General features: G+C 38.7%; 1 protein-coding gene and 1 non-coding gene across 2 annotated transcripts; both read left to right on the forward strand.

The window, feature by feature from the left end:
- Positions 1 to 2,957: 2,957 nt before the first annotated feature.
- LOC148801961 (small nucleolar RNA snoR14) lies at positions 2,958 to 3,044 on the forward strand. The gene has a single exon (XR_016083319.1). It is a non-coding gene; the product is annotated as a small nucleolar RNA snoR14 (small nucleolar RNA).
- A 4,022-nt stretch (positions 3,045 to 7,066) lies between these two features.
- Positions 7,067 to 22,162, forward strand: LOC104596989 (ATP-dependent zinc metalloprotease FTSH 9, chloroplastic-like). Its single transcript, XM_088897294.1, has 14 exons — positions 7,067 to 8,115; positions 13,181 to 13,246; positions 13,333 to 13,467; positions 13,587 to 13,652; positions 13,980 to 14,165; positions 14,253 to 14,339; positions 14,438 to 14,551; positions 14,659 to 14,783; positions 14,868 to 14,976; positions 16,565 to 16,690; positions 20,225 to 20,545; positions 20,636 to 20,759; positions 21,567 to 21,735; positions 21,837 to 22,162. Exons 1-13 carry the CDS (start codon positions 7,225 to 7,227, stop codon positions 21,692 to 21,694), a joined length of 2,478 nt encoding a protein of 825 aa, XP_088753420.1. The 5' UTR covers positions 7,067 to 7,224; the 3' UTR covers positions 21,695 to 21,735; positions 21,837 to 22,162.
- Positions 22,163 to 24,916: the final 2,754 nt, after the last annotated feature.

Consider the following 24,916-nt stretch of genomic DNA (forward strand, 5'->3'; position numbering starts at 1 on the left):
TTATTATTATTTATTAATTAATATAAACATAATTTATAATGAATGTAATTATTTATATTTGTGGTAAGTACTAATTATAATTAATCATTTAATTATTTTCTAAACTTATTGTAAATTTTAGAAATTGTTAATGCGTCCAAAAAATTCCCGCCTTTGTATTTTCTCTTTCCCTCCCATTTGGACTTCCAAAATGTCTCCCGCCCTCCTTATTTTGTTTAATGAGTTCGAATGCCAAATTGCCAAGTGCTATTCCCTCTTTGAAAGAAAAACTCTTCTATGTTTGACATTCGATCTTCCCCCAACTCTCAGCTTTGGAATTTTTGAGAAAAAATCGGTTATGTGATCTCATATATGAATGAGTTTGACGGACAGTTAACAGTAGGGGAGGTTTTAGACAATTGTCAGAATAATAGAGGTAGAGTTAGTCAATTTCCTAAACCTTAGGGGTAGTTTAAGAAATTTTCCATAATACATTAAAATTTTTTTGTTGTTTTTGATTATGACTCCAAATGAACCAAATAATAATGAATGGAATCAGACTCTAATTCCTATATGAACCAAACATGCATTTGGAATAGACAATTCTTATGATTCTAAGGGATTTTGATTCCAATTATGATTTTGACCGTAAACCAAGAAAACCCTAAATCAGGTTTTATTTGCAAATAGTAACCCACTTTATGTGAGATTCACTATTTATATGATATATCTAATTTGATTTCCTTATTTGATTTTAAAAATTAAAGTTTACAATTGATAACTTATTTCATCTAAAAAACATGGCCCACACCATTTGAAAGTCTTTTATGAGAATGGGTAGATCTCTCTCTCTCTCACACACACACAATTATAGGTATTATATAGTAAAAATGATGTATTACCATATTATCTAATAAAAATATAAAAATTAAAATAGGTATTCATTTTAAAATTAGTGTAAAAGACTTAAACATACCCTCATTTTTAAGAAATTGACTTAAAGATACCTAAGTTTCATAAGTGGACTTAAGGATACCTTCACCCCGTTATGTTAGAAGGATTTAAGAAAAAGGCGCTTTTACCCTTCATAAAGTGTCATATTCTACGTACCTCAACAACTCATTCCTTTTAGTTTTCATTTTCTTTAGGCTCTATTTGGGAATGATGCAAATGAAGTGTGAATGCAAATAGGCAGAGTGTAAAATGATTCATGTAAATGCAAAATTGGGTTAGTTTTGCATTGACAAATTCACCTTCTTAGCAAACAACTTTCAGCTGTAATGGATACATAGATCCCAATAAAATATATGCTTTTTTTTTAACAAAAGCCCACATTGAATGCAAATTTACTTATTTTTTATCGATATACATTTATATCTCATTTTAAATGTAAATATGCATTAAAAAATGTATTTTCTGTCATTTGTCAATACATAATTGTATTCTTACCAAATACCGGTAAAACTGAACCAAAGTACATATTTACCCTGAATGGGACTTACACTCCATTTGCATCATTCTTAAAGGAAGCCCTAGTTTTCACAATTGTTTGTCACTTTAATTGGACTTTTCCCCATTACAGAATAGTCAAAAGTCAATATTACTTATAAAGGAATCCCATATACCATGAATTATTGTTATATTGGTTCAAATAAACAAGGTGCTATATTGCGGCAGAACTAGGGCTAAGAAAGTGAGAGGAAAAAAACTGAAATTTTGTTGGGTTGTGCAAACACATATGAGCTATACAATTACTTTTTATTTTTTCTTGGCTATGATAGATCAACTTTTGTTATAAGGGGATACATGATCTAACTTCTTAGTAGGTGGCCCTGAGCTAATAGATAATTGAGAGAAAGAGAAAGCTGAAAAGCACCCAAATGTTTAAACAAGCAATCACCGGAAATGTCAATCAAACAACAAGATTCCCATTTCCTCAACTATATAATTAATGTAAAAATGTGTTGTCTTGCGACTTTGAAGATCAACTTAAAATTCCTTTTTGTAACCATTGCCTTGATTGGAGATAAAAATTATTGTCATCCGAATTAATTAATACTCTGAATTTTAGTTCTTCCATGCTCCAATTGTCTTTGTTCTTCCTATGAATCAGTTGATAGCCTCTATATGGGAGCCGCCACTCTCTCCCCGATGAATTGATGAGGGCCACCATGACACGATTGCTAGCAAGGCCGGTGGTAGTTGTTTTGTGGGTACAAACATGCCTGCTCGCTACATGGACGACTAAAGCACTACCAAAGGAAGGAGGAGAGACAAAGCCTGTTGGTGGAACATGAGAACAGTCGGCCCACAAGGTATATTATATTTAAGTCAAATTGAAAAACCTAGTGTACTTCAATTCAATTTATGAAAATCCAAGGTATGTTTAAATATTGGGCAAATTATAAAAATCCTCCTGTAATTTGTTTTGCAATAAATACCCTCCTGTACCATAACCGTGAGACATTTAGTCTTTCGTGGAAATCTGTAGTTACAATATTTTTTAATTTCCATACTACCCTTGGAAGAAAAACATTGTTCATCTTTCCCGACTTCATGATACACGAACAACAGCGACGACAAACTTCTGAAGTCCTCCCTCTCTCTCTTCTTCCCCTTCCCGTTTTTCTTTGGTGCAGAAATTGAGTTCCGTTTCAGAACAAACTGAGGCAATCTCCGAGCTTCGTTTCATCTCCAATCACGACCCAGATAGCCGTTCCTTCATAGCAGAAGCTGGCGCCATCAATTGCAGAAGTTGACTGAAGGTTAGAGTGGAGAACGTTTTGCTAGAAGTTTCCAAATAAAAGAAAAAACCATTCGGCAGGAAAACATGATGGTTACTCTAACCTTCATAATAAATTTTGGCAATTGCTTCAGTCAAATAAATGTTCTCCCTCACTTCTGATTGTTCTCCACTCTCTTTAGTTTCCTTATTTCAAAACATTGGTTAATGGTGTGTTGATGGATGTTGGGGGAAGACGAGGTGACGATGAAATTCATGGTCTGTCAATCCACTGAAATTATTAGTGTGATGTTAATCATGAATCCCGACAGGTTCTGATCGTTTTCTCCACAACAACCAACACCTTGAATTCATTTCCAATACACATCGGAGGCTTTTTTTCTTTTAATTTAATTATTTGGGGTTTGATTTTCTTTGATTTGTAGCTTTCCCTTTTTTTTTCGTGTAGAACAATCCGTCGACGCCTTGTATGAGTGGGAACAGAGAACGTAGAGAACAAGCCGCGGTCGTTCTATACGGAACGACTTGTTCTGATTGGAACAGAGAACCGAACTCAGCCTATGCACCAAAGAAAAACAAGAAGGGGAAGAAGAGAGATCGGGGGAAAGAATGAGAGGACTTTGAAAGTCTGCATTATTCATGTATCGTGAGATTGGGGAAGATGAACAGTATTTTTCTTCCAAGGGTAGTATGAGAATTAAAAAATATTGTAATAACAGATCTAACGAAAAAGGGTTTTTATCTCACGGTCATAATACAAAGGGGTCTTTATCACAAAACAAAATACAGAGAGTCTTTGTCACGGACCTCATAATACAGGGAGTCTTTATAATTTATCCTTAAATACTTTACCCTTAAAATTATATAAAGTGAATTGATAAACAACTCCATACCCTGAACAGGTTGGATATATAATAATTTGAATAGGAGATTTAATTATGCCATTTATGGTGGAGTTTTCATTTGTGCTAAAAAGAATCATCTTCCATTATTCAATTAGCATTAAATGGCTGCTTACCAAGTAAAGGTTATAATATTCTTTGCAAGCGGATTTTTTTAAGGTAAATTATAAAGACCCCATTGTAAATGCCCCATGAACTTTCATTTGTACAAAGACCCTCTAAACTTTTATTTTGCGAAAAGTACCCTCTAACCGTTAAGTCAAGTGAGAGAATGTGTCAAATTACCCAAATGCCTACCTAAACTTTTTTATTTTTCTTGTCACCATTTTCTCTTAAATCCTAGTTGACAAAAAAATACATCCATTTTTCAAACGAAACCAACTAAAATAACAAGAATCATTGCTGTGAATGTCTCTCTTCATCTTAAAATATATAAAACTATCCACTCATTTCTCCAATAAATCAGGCAAAACTAAGCATAACCATAAATTTATATCTATGATAAAGAAACCTCTATCAGTTAGTTTAAATATTAAATTCGGCCAGAAATTTGCAAGAATCTATTAGAGCAACCAAGAGGGCCTTAATCTTATATTTAGAAAATTAATCGAATAATAAAGCAGTCAAATAAATAAAAAAAGGTAATTTAGGGAATTATAATATATAAAAACTGAATAAAAATATTTTTAGAAATTAACGTTCAGGAGGATATTTATCATTGATTCCCACAAAACACTACACAACAAACCGAAAGACAAGCTTGTCTATACCATTCTTGGGTCTCAAGACGCGATCAGCACAAATAAGAATGCCTTTTTCATTTTTATAAATTTGACACCACAAATAATAAAAAGTTTAAAATTTAGAAAGCAAAGAAAATAATATAGGAAAAATTACCAAAACAGGTGTGATTATATTAAAAATTTCTCTGCCGGCAAGCTACCATGTTATTGATTTCAGGCCTCTAGGTTCTCAAGGTAAAACAAAATGGAAAAAAAAGCCATCGTGGAAGTATCTCGATCAAGCCACATATGCATTGCTTCCATGTTGAACGAATTTGATGAGGCCTCACCTGCTTCAGTTCAAAACTCTTGCCACGTGGTACCATGGCCTACGTGTTTCGGTCCATTGAAACCAATTGCCACGTATTCAAATTAAGCGAGTAGGCGATCTGTAACTTCCTCGTTGAAATTATTACATTATTACAAGGGCCTGGAGACTTGGAGACAATGTCAATTGCCATAGCGTAGAGGTGGATGGACCCAAAGCAATTTGGATAAACATAAGGCTTGGTTTGAGAAAACGTCCCACACAATGGGAGGCCGCCAGCTGTCTTCCCACACATACTCTCCCCTCAGCGCGTTTTTTGCTCTCTTCCATCTACTCTATTTTTTTTTTTACATTTGTATAAGCCAATAATTGAATTCGGCGACCACTTGGGTCTCACCCCGCACCACCTTTTGGAACTGGAGGTTGGTTTTGGCATCCTTGTTGTACTTAGCGATGGTAAACTGCCAGATCTCTTGGACATGTGGGTCATTCACATCATGAATGGGTTGCCAGTCGCCGAGTAGCATGGCGGAAGCTCCGTTGTCGAAGAGAAAGAAGGAAACCAAGAGGGGAATCAGGAAGAGAAGAGTGGATTTTCATTTTCTGCTTTATGGGTTGGGGAAATACATATAACAGGTTGGGGAAATGCAAATAAAAAAAATGAAGAGGAAAAAACGCACCAGTATAATGGTCGGGTTGGGTTGGAATGTAACGCTCAGTTTGAAAGGAATAATACAAAATATATAATCTTATTACATCCCAACCCTATATTAGGAACATCTTCTAATAATATCTCATCATTGGGAGATATTCCCAATGCAGGGTTGGGTTGGAATGTACTGCGCCCTTGTAAGGCTGATGTGAATTCCTAAATTTTTGCGAGGTACGTGGGCGATTATACACGTATGGTCTTGTCCAAAATTCTACCATCATGGTGAAACAAACGTCCGTCAGAAAAAAGTCATGAGAAAGAATGATTCAGCAGAAGCGGTCACGCTGAGTAGATGATATCATTCCTAGCGTGTCCATCAGAAATTGGGCAAACAGTTTGTAAAGCTAATATAGCTAAGGTTCTGTTTGTTTTGTTGAAATAGACAGCGGCGGTATTGAAATCAAAATATGGCCCACTCGGATTCCAACTGTTTGATTGATTAGAATGAGATTCTCATTCCCCGTTTTAGGTAGAATGGAAATTTCCCACGTAGGGAATTGCCATTCTCACCCCCAAATTCAATTCTCATTTTGCCTTCCTCTTCTATATATATATATTTTTTTTCCCGACGAATAAAATGCCCCTCCTTGGATCCAAAGTCTTAATCGACCAAGTTTTCATAGCCTCGTAGGTGTTCCTCCATCCAAATTAGTCATCGGTCTATTGTCCTTCCCCCTATATCTTTTCTATTTTTTTTATTCTTCTTTTTATTCCTTTTTCTTTTTCTTTTTCTTCTTCTTCTTTCTCTCCCTCCTCTTCCTCCCCTCTTTTGTCCATGCCACTATTAATACTGTTGGTAGTTGGCATTAGTATATCCCTATTCTTCCTCCCTTCTCCTTTTTCCTCCTCTTCTTCCAAATTGATGCTAGTCCAATAGAGATTTGGATTTCACCCTCTTTCTTTCCCTCTTAGTAATGCTTTCTCTATTTTTTTTTAATCCACCCTTGCAACTATTAGGTAGTGTTTATTTGTGGTGTAAAACTTGGTTCGGTGTAGTTTTACACTATGGGTCAGTTTTGTATGTATTTGGATGGAATGTAAATTTATCTTGTTTAAAGATACTTTTACATCGAGAATCGATGTGAAAATTATATAAAAAAAATCGATGTAAAAGTAAAACCCCACTTGGTTTTCAAAGAGCATGTAGATCAGAATAGAAGAAGATTTCGTTGAAATCCACTTGGTTTTACATTGTTTTACCAAACAAACAAGAGAATAAAACATTCATTCGACTGGTTCGCTTTTTACGATGGCACATTTGAGCGTTCTTTATTTCCATTAATGGAGTTTTGTATTTACACCAGTTCCAAGTGTAGCCTTAACAATTATTAATAGGGGTAAATTTAGAAATTTTGGCTCATTCTGATTCCATCCTCTAGTTGAACAAAACAATAACAATCAAAATCCAATTTCAATTCTCAAATGAACCAAATAAACATTAGGAATGTAATTCTGATTTTAATTCTTGACTGAACCAAACAGGCATCAAGAAATCCCAATTACAATCCTATCCGCCAGCCAAACGGGCCCTAAATTTCACCAATTTTCGGCCAATCAACAACAAACACGTTAGGGATCACACGGTTCACTCAGCGTGACCACTTCCGCATGATCATTACCCAAAGCCTAAGGAGCCGCAGAACAGATAACGCTAACGTCTATGTCTTGGAAAGCTGAATCAAACGGTGGAGGTTTCCTCATGACTCTGCTTGAACTTCCCATGCTGCCTCTTATCTCTCAACATCTCTCTATGTTCCTGCTGGCAACAATTGATTGTTTCAATCCATTAAAACCGAAGGATATAGTTTCGTGTTCTTTCTCTCTTTCAGGTCTACCAAATGCCGGCGATCGAATCCTTGCAGTCTATAACTTATCGGAAAATCTATACAAAATCGAATTGCAATGCAAAGGAAATCACGCGTTTGAATTTTTATCGTGGTCGATGGAGGGTTTTTCCTCTGAAACCGGCTAGGTTTGGTGTGAATTCGTCTTCGTTTTCTTCGATTAGTCTGCACAGGCAATCTAGGGTTTGGAGGAGTCTTGATGGATTTGATGTTTGGGGAAGTTTTTGGAGGAGCCAGAGGTGGATAGAGAGGAGAACTCGGGCGAATAGCTCTTGCGAGCAAGATAGCGATTCGAAGACTAGTTCGAATGAGAAGAATGAGGGGAAGACGAACGAGAACAAAGGAGGTAGTAATCCATCTCCGACTTCGACTTCTTCGTCGCAGACCTCGCCTCGTAGAGAGAAGCACGGGAAAGGTGGGTGGTGGAAGGGAGGGAAGTGGCAATGGAAGCCGATAATTCAGGCTCAGGAGATTGGGATATTGCTTCTGCAACTGGGGATTGTTATGTTCGTGATGAGATTGCTTCGGCCAGGGATTCCTTTGCCGGGGTCGGAGCCAAGGACCCCGACGACATTTGTGAGTGTTCCTTATAGTGATTTCTTGAGCAAAATCAACAATAATCAGGTGCAGAAAGTGGAGGTTGACGGAGTTCATATCATGTTCAGGTTGAAAACTGAACCGGGTACTCTGGAAAGTGATGTCGGTGGCTTTAATAAATTACAGGACAAGGAGGCATTAATACGAAACGTAGCTCCAACAAAGCGAATTATTTATACAACTACTCGTCCAGATGATATAAAAACTCCATACGAGAAAATGCTTGAGAATGATGTTGAGTTTGGGTCTCCGGATAAGCGTTCAGGTGGATTTCTGAACTCTGCTTTGGTAAGTTCATGTGATATTCTTGCCTCATTTTATATGAAGTATTTTCATTGTAATGGGAAAAATGATACGTAATCTCATTATTTTATTGAAACATCTAGGAAGTAATTATGACATAATCTTTACTTATCAAAAAAAAATTATGACACTATCTTTATCTTTCTATCTGGTATATGCAGAATAATTTGTTGGAGATGAAACTGTGCTTTGAAATTTTCATCAGATATGATGAATTAATAGAAGGATAGAGAGATCTATCAAAGATGAACTGATTGGTAGTCCTCTAACTAACAGACTGCCATTGGCTTGTGTTTGTAGTAATGTTTATAGTGACATATGAGCATACATCCATGAACGTTTTTGACTTGTCTTATCCAATACATATCAGTAGTATTAAGTGTTCGGGGAGTACTACTGCGATGGCTTTCTTCCCAGAGGCCAGAACTGAACCTGGTTGCCTACACCTACATTAAAAGTAATGTTTCCCGGGGAATAATTTTCCATCAACTTATCCCTTACATGCTACTTGTTGAAATTTAGTTTCTTACCATTTTACTGAGCCTCCAAAGCCATTTCTGAAGTAAGGCATCATTTATAAGTCTCACTGTTTCACTGGCTTTATACCTAAATTTCCTTTACAATCAATTAGATGTGATCTATTTTTGTCCTTTACCCCTTACCATAGGAACTATTCTTAGAATTCTTGCAATCCTTCCCAACTGAAGACAGTTTTGTTTTGGATGGCTTCAGAATATTTTGTTTTGATCTATAATTGTGGTTCTTTATTACTTTGATTAAAGGAATAGTATGTACAAGATATGCCGTGGCCTAGTATCACTAGCGTGCCTTCTTTGTTAGCAAAATGGGTTCAACCTTTTCTTCTCTTGGTACAAGGTACAAGCTGGAATCAGGGGTTGGAGGTAGTTGCTTTTATCTGTAAATGTCTGCTTGTTCTTGATAGATCTGGTTATGCGTTTCCGCCTTTTGGGCATAGAGAATAGGACATAGGAGATATCACATTGGAAGATGGGTAGAGTGGTTTTTGTGACCTAGAGTAGGGTGCAAATCAGGTTGCTTGATTTGAAGAATTTTAATTACATTAGGCATGGGCCCATTCAAAATTTAACAAATGATCAACCAACCTGACCCAAGTTGCATTCCTACCTGGAAGAGACCTTGTGTGTGGATTTAAGAACCAGCTTTAGGGGTGGTTTTTTTGATGAAATTTTATGTGAATGCTTAGAATGACAATATATAGGGGTGGCCAAGTTTGGTAGTGTTTCGTTAGGAATGGCAATGGGGTGGGTTTGGGGTAGGGATCATATTTCCTGTCCCCGACCCCAACTTTGAAATAAAGCCCTGTCCTTGACCTCGATCCCCATCAGGGATAAAAGTTATCCTCCATCCCCAATCCTCGACAGAGATGGGTTCCCTGGGGGACCCAAATCCCCGATCCCCACCCTGCAAAGGCAATCTCCATCCCTGACCCCATTGGGTCAGGGAGGCTGGGTACCCGATGGGGATGGGGAAAATTTCCATCCCTACATTTTGTGCATCATAGTTTTCAAGGTGCCAAGGTGAGGCTAGGCTACAGGGGGCGCCTAGATGCCTAGGCGATGGATTTTTTAAGTAAAAAAATGTATCCTAGGGTAGTTCCCTAGGTTCCATAACTATATTTCCTTAATAATTATCCATAATTTTCATATGAAAAGTATAAACTTCATGTTGAAGTATAGAAAATCAACATATTCCAACATATTCATGAGAAGAAAAAGAAGAAAATAAAATTCAAAAAATATAGGGGCTGAACCCCTATTTCTGTTATTGGAAAAGAAGAAAAGCAAAGGTGGAAGAAGAAATTGTGTTGACTAGACAACATTTTAAGAGTCCGTTTGGTTTGCAGGAATAGGGGTCTGGAATCGGAATTGGAATGGGCTATTCTGATTCCAACTGTTTGGTTGGGCGGAATCGGAATCCCATTCCCATTCCTACTGGAATGGCATTCCCCCATTTGAGGGAATGTCCATTCCCTGCCCCTCCCTTGGGAATGAAATCCCATTCCTGCTGATTTTAATTCTCATTCTCATTCCCGTCTGAACCAAACAGACTATGGGAATGGACCATTCTGATTCTGAACCAAACGGACCCTAAGTTCTTCCTTATTGGTTCAGGTTTTTTAGTCTTTGAGGGCTGTGCGCATCCGTTCAAAAGTACCTGCTGCGCTAACAGCATGATGAAAAACTGCGCGCGCTGCCGTTGCACTGGCTGCACGTTAGCGCCCGCTAGCGCTCAATCCGTTGTTTGTTGCGCTGTAGTTTTTCATCATGCTGTTAGCGCAATGGCTTGAGCACGTTAGCGCTCATGGAGTTGCTTCTTTGTTGGTTATGTTTGTGTTGATTAAACCCTAACAAAAAGAAAATAATAAAATGAAAATAGTGTATATAAACACACAAAATGAATAATTTAGTTTAAAAATGTCTATTTTATAACTATAACCTCAACAAATTAAGAGTATAATATCTTTTTATGACACTGTAGAACACTGCTTGGCGTCTTGGCGATTAGGCGAGGTGAGCCTCCAAAGGCACTTGTCGCCTAGGCGTTGCCTTGACAACTATGTCATGCATGTTTTGCACAAAAGGAATTTTTTGATGAAATTTGGTAGGCTAAAAGGTGATAGGTGATAGAAACTTATGAGATGACCTAACGTGAAAACATTGGAAGAAGGTTGGGCACAAAAATGTGGATATTCTAGTCTATTATGAGAGAATTTGGAGAAAATTGAGAAATTAGGGTTAAGCTTAGAACATCCTGAAGCTCTTTTAGGGGATTGTTTATGCTATCAACTAATATGGTTGGATGGATTAGAATGGGTTTTCATCCACTCTAGGGGGTGGGGATTGAAAGAGAAAAGTTTCTCTCCTTAACAAACTTGTGAAAGCTGGGTTTGTGATGGAACTCTCGGGAACATGTACCTATTATCAACTTCAGCTCTGTGAAAATGTTGAACTACGGTTGGAAACTTTTCCCAGGTTTTCAATGGCTATAAGGTGTTGAAAGTGTGGAACTAGGAATCTTGTAGAGAAAATAAGATAAAGAAAGAAGAAGAGAGAAGAAATTGAGAATTACTCAACAGGCGCCCAAATCACTCTGAGGTTTGTGGGATTAACTCTCTGCATGGAAAAGGCTGAAAACTCAAAATTACTCAATTCATTCATTAGCCATGTTTTGCATTCATAACACACAAACACACACTCAATAGGTTCACACTGTTGGCCATTAAACTAAAAAAAATAGAAATTATAATAATGTTACTTTCATATTTCAACTCAAATATCCTAAACCTTGGTTGAACCTTACAGAAAATATATAAAATGACAAAATACACTGCTGCCTAAAAGTTAAAATACACGAGAATTTTAGAAAACTCTAATTTTGAATTCTTTGCTCCCACATCATATTACAATTTCATAAAGATGTATTTTATCATGTAGATGTGTACTCATATAATTTTCATTTTATTACTGCAATAGGGCAGTCAATCACTTCCATTTCCATAAGATGATAACATCTTGAAACTCTATATATTTGATGTTTTCCTTTTTAGTCAATGTCATCTGAGCAGTTCAGGTAGAACTGAAATCATATTACTTTAGAGGTCACACTTGGTGTAATGGTAAAATCTTGGGCTGACAAGTGACAAGTGTGAGAACTGAGAACATTGGTTTGAGCCTGATAGCAGCCACTTTGTGCCAAAAAAAAGCCAAATGTTAGATCCATTTCCAGTCAACCCCTCCCAAGTTACCAGATAGCTGGGACATTGGGTGATTGCCTTTAAGTATACAGATATAATTTTCATTTCATTACCAGACAGTCACCTTCATATTGGTGATGGTGATAACATCTTGAAACTCTATATGTACTTACGGATGAAAATGGCTGGGTTATGGCAATGTATTCAGGACCAATTGGGAGACTCCTTAAAAGCTGAAGTTATGTCATTACTACAAGGGCTGAGAATGGCCAAACAACTTGGGCTTCAACAGGTGGAGGTGGGAGGTGACTCAAAGCTAGTCATCTCTTGGATGAGCTGCAACAGTTCTGGTGCTTGGGTTTGTAGACAAATCATAAGGGAGATATAGGCAGTCAAGCTAAAGTGGTGGGAACTACTTTCAGATGGGTCAAGAGAACTGTAAATGGGTTGGATGATGCACTAGAAAAGTGAGGGGTATATAGAGAGCAGATTTTCTGGGCAGAATTGTAATATGGTCTTGATTGTAAATTGAAAGGAGACTGGGATGCATAGAATGGATAAGGGACAAGGAGGGTGGACCTTGGAGATTGAGTCATTATTTTACAGAGGCTAGGGACTCTCTGGATTGTTTAAATGCAAACCTGATTTGGATTCCAAGGGAGCTAAACCCCATTGCAGTTGGCATAGCTAAATTTGGTGCTCTTTTGGAGTTTTTGTATAGTGATAGCCTTCCTCCTTTGTAAGCTTTTGGGGCTCCCCCTCTGTACTGTACTTCTTCTCATGTACTTCTTTTTCTAATGAAATTTGGTTATTTTTTCTCAAAAAAAGGGAGATTGGGATGCATTCCAGTACTGAATTGTATTGTTAGCATAATTTAATTTAATGAAACTTATGTTGCATATATATATATACTTATATGTTGTTCTTTAGCTTTTTTTGGAGGTGTTTCCTCAACATCTCTCTAGGTTGTATTTGCCTCTTCTTTTTACTTATATATAAGCAACATAAGTTGTACTTAGCTATTGGTTAGTAAGCAACATAAAACTTTGGCAGGTCAAAGTTTTGGTTAATATTGTGTAAGCAGTTTATTGGTTGTTGATGGTGTGCTTAGCTAGCTGCCACCAGCTTTTTACTTTATAAGTTTTGTACTCAGCCATCAATATATATAAGGAGTGTTTTGACAACTTGGGGTGGACAATAGATTATTTTTATTCTTTTAGCATGTTTGAATGCTTTGAGCAACACATATGAATAGTTTTTGGAAATTCATAGAATTTGTGTATCTGACTTTCCTCTTGTCTTTACTCTTTACAGATTGCTGTCTTCTATATTGCTGTACTTGCAGGACTTCTTCATCGGTTCCCTGTAAGCTTTTCTCAGGTGTGAATGGACGTTTCACCTCTTTTATTACCTCAAGATAACCACACCTCAATTCTTTCTGAAAGTATATGTATACATGGTTACAGCATACAGCTGGGCAGCTGAGGAGCCGCAAGTCTGGGGGTGCTGGTGGAGCCAAGGTTTCTGAACATGGTGAAACTGTCACCTTTTCTGATGTAGCTGGGGTTGATGAGGCTAAGGAAGAGCTAGAAGAAATTGTGGTATTCTAGACATTTTATGTAGATTTTAATGATGATTGCAGACTCCTACTATTCATGAACAAAGATTTCCACTCAAGAACATGGGAAATGTTGTTTATGTGCTGATATTTGTTTGGCAGGAATTTCTTAGGAATCCAGACAGGTATATACGACTTGGTGCTCGTCCCCCTCGGGGGGTTCTCTTGGTAAGGTTTTATTTCTTTTTTGGTTATTCTTTTACTTCTTTCTTAGCAAACAATGTGGGTAGGCACTATGTTGGGTACAGAAATTACAATAAAAATTAAAGTATCCAACATGATATGGAACCCTTGTAAAAGCATCTAGGTGTAATAGCTTACCAGTGTCTCCAGTATTCTTGAAGGGTTTGGACTCACTGTTCCATGGTTTTCTACCAAGAGATATATTGTGAGTTTGATTGTAACCTTCTGATTGATAAAGCTAACATATCAAATGGCCATCTCATGGCATGTGTACCATGTCCACTAGCAACTGTTTAATTATTGTTCTTGCAGGTAGGTCTTCCTGGGACGGGTAAGACTCTTCTGGCAAAGGCTGTAGCTGGGGAAGCTGAAGTTCCCTTTATAAGTTGTTCGGCCAGTGAGTTTGTAGAATTGTATGTTGGTATGGGAGCCTCTCGTGTAAGAGATCTCTTTGCAAGAGCCAAAAAAGAAGCCCCCTCAATAATATTCATTGATGAGGTCAGAATCACAAAGTTTTTTCCCCTCTCCATGTTGGTTAAGTTTTGAAGCTCCCTGGATAACGAGTCACATTTTTATTTTCTGCAGATCGATGCTGTAGCCAAAAGCCGTGATGGTCGATTCCGCATTGTCAGCAATGATGAGCGAGAGCAGACACTAAACCAGTTGCTTACTGTAAGATGCCTGGGAATGTTTCTGTTTTGCTTACAGAGTATCTTTTACCATGGATATTTTTAATGGTTAAACTTAATATTGTCCACATTCCACTGCAGGAAATGGATGGATTTGACAGCAACAGTGCAGTGATTGTCCTCGGAGCAACTAATCGCGCAGATGTCTTGGATCCTGCACTTCGCCGGCCTGGGAGATTTGATCGTGTTGTCATGGTTTGTTTTCTTCATTTGTATGAAAATCATTTTCTTTCAGTTTCAAAGTTCTTTGGAAGAATAATTTGTCAGTTCCCCCTTTCTTTTTCTTTTCTTTCTTTCCTTAGGTGGAAACCCCTGATAAGCTTGGCAGAGAAGCCATTTTGAAAGTTCATGTGTCCAAGAAAGAACTTCCTTTAGGGGAAGATGTGGATCTTAGTGATATTGCTTCCATGACGACTGGTTTTACTGGGTTTGGGCCTTCTCCTATTCCTCAGATTTCATCAGGAACAAATCTTCTCACCATACTGACTTGCTGATTTTGGAAATTGCACAGGGCAGACCTTGCAAATTTGGTAAATGAAGCTGCCCTATTGGCGGGAAGAGAAAACAAAATTGTTGTGGAGAAAATTGACTTTATCCGAGCAGTGGAGCGTTCAATAGCTGTAAGCCTCTATCTATCTATTCCTTCAAATCTAATAATGGCCACTTCATGCAAAAAAATGCTGAATATTAGGTCTCTATCCAGTCAACCCTTTTTCCAAGAGCCCAGATAGCCGGGACTAGCATTGGGTGATGGCCTTTCATTAGTCTCTTTTTTTTTTCTGTCTCTACTCTTGTACCATCTAATTCTTTTTCTCATAATGAATAAAATATGCTTGATCTGTTAACCAATATAAAAGTCTCTTTTTGCTGTCATTCTCAATAATACAACTTGTTCATGATACATAGGAATTTTACTCAACCACTGCATTTATGCTTGTTATTAGAAGTATATTTTACACACCTGATTATTGATCTATGATTGAATACTTATATTTTTATCATATAAAGGTCTCCGTATATGTATATGGAGGATAGCAAGGGTGTTAAATAAGTCAGGATTCTGGACTAATAGCATGCAAGGTGAAGCTTTAGTTGGGACATGCATTGATTTGAGGTGTTACTCACTATGAGGTTACCAAAAATTAGCCTTTTCTCTTAATAAATAGGAAAATACTAACTTGGGCAACAAGTATAGTAAATAAAGACAAAACATAGAATATTTTGGGATATTCTCTATGTGGACTCTTAGTAAATAAATCCTGGCAGTTTTAGGAGTTAAAAGGGCTAAGCAGCTGAATATTAGCAAGCTGCTGGTGGAAGGAGATTCCCAACTGACTGTTAGATGGAAGAGTCCAGCCTGTGGAAGTTCTCAAATGAAAGAAAGAAAATCAAACAACTAACTCAGAACATGATTATAAGGGTTCAATGGGCTAAGAGGAACACCAACTCCTTGGCTAAACAGGGGGTGGGAAGATCTAATTTATTTTGGGCTATCCTGTAATATGTGTTTTCAGGTTTGAAAGGGAGGGTTAAGACATTTTACCCCTCCATTCTGGTTGTATCTTACATATCTATTTTAATAAAAGTGCTGTTATTGATAAAAAAAAATGTTGGCCTGCAGTAGTAGGCTTTACAATTAGGCTACAGGTTAGTGACTGGGACATGGGAGTTGGACAAAGGGGATGAGCTTCAGTTGCAGGCCTTAGAAATCTTCATGAATTTAGGGCCTATGAAAAAGAGAGTGGGATCTTTGTCCTTATTGGCATGTAGCTAGGTGCCAGTGCTAACTGGAACTGCATCAATCCTTCCCCCTCTTTTTGATTTGAAAAAAGTATAGATTTTTTTTTTTTTTTTTGAGAAGAGGAAAAGTATGGATTTCATTAAGAAAAACCCTTTACAACTAGAGGCTGTACCAGGGAGAGCCATACAAAAACCAAACCACTATCCCATCAGCATTTACATATGCATATATGACAATGTGCATACTATATGTTTCTATGAAGGGAAGAAATTTTTATTTTATGCTATTTTATTTTATTTTTTACTTTTCTTAATTCTAGAAGTAAATACTGCCCATTTTGATGCCTCTTGTAGATATCTTTGTTAAATTGTACATAATTCTGTCTTGAAATAAATTTTTGACATCAGTAGTGCATCTCAATTTCTTGTTTGATTTATGAAGTAACTGGAAGCAAGATTTTACTTTAGGGCATTGAAAAGAAACATGCAAAGTTGCAAGGAAGCGAGAAGGCTGTAGTTGCACGTCATGAAGCTGGTCATGCAGTTGTTGGAACTGCTGTTGCAAATCTTCTACCTGGACAGCCACGTGTGGAAGTAAGTCTGTTAACCAGAAAACATTGTATTGCCTTACTAATTATTGAAATCTGGGTCTCCTATTTCAACTCTGGATCAGTGATTTAAAAGGCGTGCCTCAGGCATGCCTAGGCACACAGGCGAGGCGCATTTTAGGGTAGGCGCCTTGCCCAGGTCCTAGGCGCAGTCCATTCAAAAGGCGCACGCCTAGTATGCCTTGCGCCTTAGCCCAGGCATGCGCCTTTTGAAAATTTGCCGCTTTTTCCTTTTTTTGAGTCACCGAAGCTTCGGGAACCCCTATTTGGTAATGCTGTCCATTCATTCATCCTAATAAAATATCTTCCTAAAAGCAATTAAAACTATAAAATCATTATTTTTTGTGTGAAAACTCAGAATTTAAGACCCTAACATGCACTTGTTTGGGTTTGCCTCAAGGGGTGTGGCACAAAGGCGGCTTGTAGAATTAGGAATGTAATGTCACATTAGCTACTTGATGCAATTGAGAAAAAAAGAGATTGCGGGTTTTATATGTTTGATTTCATTTTTAAATTCTCATTTGAATATGCTTTACATATTATGTTTATGTATTTTAATTTTAGATAATAGGTTTTTTAAAACATTTATTTTAAAACTTAAGTTTATATTTTTATTAACATTATGCTTTATAATTTTTTTTTGAATTTTTAGCTTTTTTTTTTCTTTTAAATTGTGCACCTTGGCTCAAAAAGGCGTGTGCCTTGCCTTGCGCCTCAGGCACAAAATGGCCCTTGTGCCTTTTTTGCGCCTTTCGCTTTTAAAACACTTCTCTGGATTACAAACTGCATGTTGCATATGTCTCTTGTTGCTGGTATTTATGAATTATGATTATAACATTTGATTGGTTGCATCTAGGTAAAGTTGTTATTTTATCATGATCATTCCAAGTTCCCAATCTAATCTTCTTTACTTGCAAGTGGACTTGAGGCAGGCTTTCTGGAAGAACCGAAGAATTCTCCATATTTGTTATCAGTTTATCTCACAATTGAACTGATATCTGGATATCTGTCGTCCACTGATATCTTCTTAATAAACAGGAAATTGTGGATGTCAAATTATGTTGTTTAGCCTTTTAATTTGGTTTATGTAAGCAGGATGTAGGAACTTGATTAGCATGCTGAGGGCATTTTAGTTTCATGGTCTGGATTTTCTTAGATATAGGGAAAATATCATTTCCTATTACCATTTCTTAATTGGATTCTAACCTTCCTTGAGTAGGTTGCGTGGTGGAACCTGAATGCTACTCATGAGATAGTCCTACTGCTAAGAAAGTCAAAAGGTTACCCTTGAAAGAAATAGGAGGATGTAGAACGATAGCAGTCTCCTATGATTTGCTCTAAGAAATTTTCAGTGTCTAAAAAAATGATAATGTGCTATAGAAAAAAAAAAAGAACCAGGGAATTAATACTGTGAAGTGTCTGAAATTAATATTAACCAGGAAAAAGACAAAAAGCAAAATCTTTTCCACAATTTATAAGCCATATTCCTCCTTTGTGGCACATTATGGACCTTAGTGTCCCTAATGTAAAGAATCTTAACTACTTTCAACATTTAGATGGAACGACTTAAAGACTAATCCTTCTGGAGTTGGACTTGGAGGGGTATTTAGGGACTGTAATGGTAGAATATTAGCATTATTTTTCAGGACCCATCAGGGTTGGGAACTCTATAAGGGCAGAATTAATGGCAATTCTAGGCATGTCATAAAGGAGATTAGATGGCTGATGAGAGGAAGGGAGGTCTCTTTTAGGTGGCTCAAAGGGTGGAAAATGGAATGGCAGATGCATGGGCAAAATCAGGGGCAAATAGACAGCAACTTTTTCCCAGCACAAATATAATGCTTTATATAACAAAGAGATGGTTGGTGTTTATCTAGCCCATAACCTGGGATGCATAACACTCATACATATTTTGATTTTTCTTCTTAATTAATAAAGTCTTCAATTGCCTATAAAAAAGGGACTTAATGGAATTTAAAAAAATATCACAAAATTTTATTTAAAAACAAAGCCTTTCTTAAGGCAAATTTATACAAGTAAATTACTGAATCCTTCAAATAATGAAAAAACTGATAAAAAATTGAATTAGAGAATGTTATGTACAAGAGGGTTAACCCTTAAATTAGGCTGCCAACTGCCACCTAATTAGGGCTGTCAACGGGTCGGGTCTGGGTTGGAACCAGCTGTAACCGGAGCCGACCCAACATGAAATGTTGAGGATCTGGAACTAGAACTGGACCCTTTAGGGTCTGTAATTCTTGGACTCGGAATCGAACGGATTGGTTCTCGGGACAATCGGGTCTGACCCGACAGACTCAATTATAATAAATAAAAAATAATTATTTATGCTTAATATATATTCAATGTTCTATATATTATACATTATATATTTTATGTGTAGTATATATAATTTATTTAATATGATATATATCGGGTTGGGTCTGAATCGGTTTGGACTAGGTGCAACCGGTTCTGAACCGATAGTAATCGGGCCCTATATCAGGACCTAACCGACCTGTTGGTTCCAGTTCCCGGAACCAGAACTGGCCCAATGGACCCGGCTCATTGACAGCCCTACACCTAATCCCTTTTCATACTTTTGCAACCATTCAGATGGTTGTCCCAGGAATAATTTATCCCTATTAGCCCCATTGTTTGCTAGAGAATCAGCAAAAAGCTATTTGCTGATCTGTGCACCCATCTGAAGTTTACATCCAGTTCCCTTTCTATATGTCTTGCCACTCTCAAAGTATGGCTGTATTGCAACGTTCCTTGCCTGTTTTTCTCCAGATATCTTACAACCGTCTTAGAATCTCCTTCCACAATAAAATTCCTTAAGTTTAGAGCCTTCCCTATTTTCAGCCCCTACAACACATCTACTAGTTCAGCTCAAGTGGAGTCACAATTAACTTTTGGTCCTGAAAGTGGGGCTAAATTTGAACCAAGTTGTCTCTAAATATACCTCCTATTGCCTGATCTTCCCAGGTTACCCATGCTGCATCCATCAAAATTGAACTTGACCTGGTTTTCGGTGTGTACAATCCACCTTAGAAATATTGGGTTTGGGTCTAGAGTGAGAAGAGTTTGCCACAAGTTGCCACCCACATAGGACATCTGCTGATGGAAAGTGATAAGAAATCTTTGCCATCTTTATCCAATTTACCACTCTTATTGGGATGTTTTCATTAATGGTTCCTGCTCATATCCATGTCCAAATTGTATACTGTTATCTCATTGGATATATAATAAAATGGTTTTTCTCGTGACATTAAAATCACATTGGACCGTTTTAAAACGGAATTTAGGTCTAAATAGAGTGATTTTGGGTTGAGGTCTTAGCCATTTTACCTATGGTTTAATCTAGTATTTTCTTTGGGTCCTGCTTCATAAGGAAATATAACCCATTCTACTAAATATCCCAAGTCAAGATTCATGAATATGCCTAGTTCTGTGGGTTTAGTTAGGCCCTACATGTGGATTATCTTGATCTGTAACTAATCCTTTGCATTTGTGTCATCAGAAACTAAGCATATTACCCAGATCAGGAGGGGCATTGGGCTTCACATATATTCCTCCCACCAGTGAGGACAGATACTTGCTCTTCATTGATGAGTTACGTGGCCGCTTGGTTACTCTTCTTGGAGGACGTGCAGCGGAAGAAGTTATTTATTCAGGCCGTGTATCAACTGGTGCAATTGATGATATTAGGCGGGCAACAGACATGGCATATAAAGCAGTAGCTGAATATGGTCTTAATCAGACAATAGGTCCAGTATCATTAGCGACACTCTCTAGTGGTGGGCTTGATGACTCAGGATCTGTTCCTTGGGGAAGAGATCAGGTCCTTTCTTTTATTTCTTTTAGTTAATGTTGCCTTAATTTTTTTTGTTGCTTTATTTGTTGCAAGGATTGATCAGAGGCTTAATAACAGGGACATCTTGTGGATCTGGTCCAAAGAGAGGTCAAAGCATTACTTCAATCTGCACTTGATGTAGCACTTTCTGTTATCCGTGCTAATCCTACTGTATTGGAGGGGCTTGGTGCCCATTTGGAAGGTATTTGGTCAAGTAGTCTCTTCCGTTATTTCTGGTGTAGTTTTGGCAATTATGCAATGCCATTGAAGTCTTACTGGATGAGGTTGATTGATTCAGTGATTCTACAATTTAGACAGGAGCATAGTCTAGGCAATACCATACTTATAGACCACAATCCTCTGTGGCAACCATAACAGGGGCTCTTCTCACCAGCAAAATCATGAGATGATTGGATAGAGTTTGTTTTGGGTGTGGATATAATGGAGGTTGCATGGTAACTACACAGATCCGTAACAATGGATATCCAATTTATTGGCCAAAATAATTCTTTATTCAATCATTTATCACATTATGATTGCCCATTTAAGCTTCATTACATTTTCCAGAAAAGATTTACTTATGGTGGTATCCAATTTTTTGGCAATCACTTATGGTGGTACCAGGACTACTAAATATTCAATGTTAATATCTATTTATGCTCTTTGTAGGAATTAAGGTGTGATGGCTAGGGGTGCAAATTGGGCGGGCTTGGGTTCGGCTTTTGTCAAAATTTGAATGGGCCTGGCCCAAAGACCCAAACCTGAAGTAGTGTAATCCTAACTCAGGCCAACCTGAATTGCACCCTTAGCAATGGCTCTGGTGGAAACTATTTCTTTATTTAATTTTTTGCATGTGTGATTATGTATGTTTAATGAATTGTGTACATATAAGTTAATTTCCGATTTAAGACAGCTCTTTGTCACTAGGCATTGGTGCAAGCACTCAGGGATGTTTTGATAGCCTTGTTCAGTTTACTCTGATATGCTAATGTTTCCCTCATCTCTACAGAGAAAGAGAAAGTAGAAGGTGAAGAGCTACAGGAGTGGTTGAAGTTGGTGGTTGCACCGGCAGAGTTGACTATCTTCATGAGTGGAAAGCAAGAGTCGCTTCTCCCAATGCAGATAACCTCTGCATGAGAACCTCTGCCTTTTCTACTCAATGCTCTTTGAAACTTCAGGTATTAGTTACTTATTACATGGTATTTAGCAATAACGCTCCACTTGATGCCTTTCCATGATCATTTCCTTGCTTGCAATTGACACGAATTTCCACTTGCAGTTTTCTGTAAATGTAATGTTGTATTTATTTGGGGTTACTTCATCATTGTTCATCACTTTTAACCGACTGGCTGGAGGCTACATGCAAGAAGGGGAGGAGCAAGTATCCAAACAAAGTGCTCTTCTCCAAGAACCTTACAGGTTATCTTTATGTCAAAAGAAAAGACTGGTCCTACTGTTTAATTCATGGATGCCAGTCTGTTTGTAAATCTGAATATTGTTTCAGTAATTCAGTGTTTATCTAATCTATTTTTCTTTTTTTTTTTGTTGCATACATTGTTATCCATCAAATATTTAAATAAACGATCCTTTATGCGGAAGATTCTGTATACAATGTAGTGAACATGTGCAACATACAAATGATAACAAGAATCCAGTTCATTCAGCAGGCAAGAGGTTGATTTTTTTAGACCATAGGTTGTTGAACCAGGTGGTAGATTTCAAAGAGGTTGGCTTCTAAGTTTGATCGACAAATAAACAACATACTGATGAAATAACAAAAGGATGCTTGGTAAGGAAGGATGAAACTAGAGCTTAGAGGAGGAGAATTGGGCGCACCGGCATATCTACGTGGTGGAAGCTTTTGTGGCCAAGGAAAACAATGCTACTAGCATGAGATAAGTAATTCAAAGACATTTGACCAGAGAGACTCCAAAATAGAGATCAACAGCACAAGGAGATTTAAGATGCCATATTGCCATGGAAGGATTAGGGAAACTATAAGTAATACATGGAACATAGCATCAATGTACGAACGGTTCAGGGCTAACGGGAAAGGCAACTAATATGCGGACCTTACCTAGAAAATATAGGGCATGAGGACTCTAGGAGAAAGAGCACAACAAACAACACTGGTGAACACCGGAGAGGTAGTATTGAACTTTATTTTCTTGTTACGTGCATGCCATATGATAAGGTATACTATTACACAAGATTTCCCAAAGAGGAGATCTCTTGCTTGCTCATTTGAGTTTGCAAAGAACTAAACCATTCTTTAATTAAGAGTTGCAGAGGTTAAACCACCATCATGTCTGGATTAACCCCAATTTGTGCTTCGCACTAAATAGCCCTAGCATAAGAGCATGTGAAGGAGAGATGATGAAAGGTTTCTTACTGCTGTCAACAAAAACAACAAATTAGATCATGTGGAGATAGCCATCTAGGCTGTAGCACACTTGTCCTTTGTTAACACTCCATGCCATAAGGCTTTCCAAACAAAAACTTGGCATCTATAAGGGATCTTAAACTTCCAAAGCATATTCCAATTGAAGTGAGGGGTTGAAGGGGAAGGTAATAATGATATAAAACTTCTATATGAAGATTTAACTGTATAAACCCGAGAACCACTTTTCCAAATCATTTGATCCCTTACTAGATCTATTTGAGGTCTTATCTGTGTGATGTAATTCATTGTAGCCCCATCAAAGAATTGTTGTAGCACTCTTAGATCCCATGTACCTTCCCTACTTAGAAGGCCTGCTACCTTTGGCTTTCGGGTAGGTGACTCACATGTAAGACTTGGTAGTAGTGTACCATTTGGAATAGATGGTACCTGATGTAACCGTTTCTGGTCACGTACCATTTTTTGTGATGTATAAATTTTTTTGGCTAAGTACCTCGTTATTTGACCCGGTGGTGACGTGCCTTGGTGATGAGCTACTTGGTGGCAAACTGCCTGGTGGCGAGCTGCCTGGTGGCGAACTGCCTGGTGGCGAGCTCCCTAGTGGTGAGCTCATTGGTGGCGAACTGCCTGGTGGCGAGCTCCCTAGTGGCGAACTGCCTGGTGGCGAGCTGCCTGGTGGCGAACTACTTGGTGGCGAGCTCCCTGGTGGTGAATTGCTTGGTGGCGAGCTCCCTGGTGGCGAACTGCATGGTGGCGAGCTGCCTGGTGGCGAACTGCCTGGTGGCGAGCTCCCTGGTGGACTCATCATTTGACCTGCTCCTAGGCGGCCTGCAACTTAGAGGATGGTGGAGCTCCCTGGTTCAGCGCAACCCGACTACCCTCTGCATGAGGTGATTTCCTCTCCTTTGTAGGCGGCGAGAGCTGAGGGACCTGCGAGAATTGAATTAGAGGACCCGGGGGTATTTTCCCAGCGGGGACTCTCCGATGCCTAGGTTAGCATTCTGATTACAGAGAGCTTGGAGAGAAATGAGAGCTTGGAGAGAAATGAGAGAGCTAGATGGCAAGGGTTACCATCCCTCTTCCCCTCCTCCCCCCCTTTGGGGGGTGAGGTCTTTATATACCGGAGTCCTCGCGGGTTAGGTGGGTGAAAAGCCTCCAAATGGTAAGACTCGTCACATCCCGTCAGAACCGGGGTACGGTGGTGAACTCCTCGAGGTCGTCAGGCTGGTGCTTGTGTTAGGCGGCCAGGTCGGCGCCTGGGCCAGTTTGTCAGGTCGGCGCCTGTGTCAGTCGGCGGGTCAGTGTCTAGGCCAGGTTGTCAGGCAGGAGATTTTCCTACGATACGCCAAACTACTCCTGTATCGAGCTACCCTACAAGGGGCGAACTGCCCGGGGGAGCTATTCCGAGCTGCTTGTGGCGAGCTCTGTCGAGCTGCTTGGCTCCTTGGTGGCAAGCTCCTTGAGAGCAGCCTAGCTCCTTGGCGAGCTCTTTGGTGAGCTACCGAGCTCCTTGGCGAGCTCCTTGGTGAGCTACCAAGCTCGCGGGGTACGCCGCTATTGTTCATCGGTGGGCGTCTTATGGGCGGCTAGGTCGGCCAGGTCAGATCATGTGCCAGGCCGATCCAGGTCGGCCAGGTCGCGCAAGCCGCGTCAGGTCGCGCGCAGGCCGCCCGTAGCCCGCGTGCAGGTCACGCCAGGCCGGCCAGACCGGTTCCCGGGTGGGATACCAACTTGGTAAGTTGTTGCCTGGGTGTTTGCCTAGTTGTCACGAGGTGCCACATGTCGCAATTTCAGTGGAGGGCCAAATTTGCCCCCATCAATTGCCCCCCACTCCCGAGCTGAGAGTAACTCAGCGTAGGGAGTAGATTTTCTTTTGGCCTGTAAATCGACGAGCTAGTAAGTGTTGATCTAATTCCTTAGGCTTTGGGAGCTGTCTGTATGTGGCGAGCTGCCAGTAA

The sequence above is a fragment of the Nelumbo nucifera genome, chromosome 2 (assembly GCF_055504915.1).
Source record: "Nelumbo nucifera cultivar China Antique chromosome 2, China Antique-T2T, whole genome shotgun sequence".
NCBI classification, from domain to species: domain Eukaryota; kingdom Viridiplantae; phylum Streptophyta; class Magnoliopsida; order Proteales; family Nelumbonaceae; genus Nelumbo; species Nelumbo nucifera.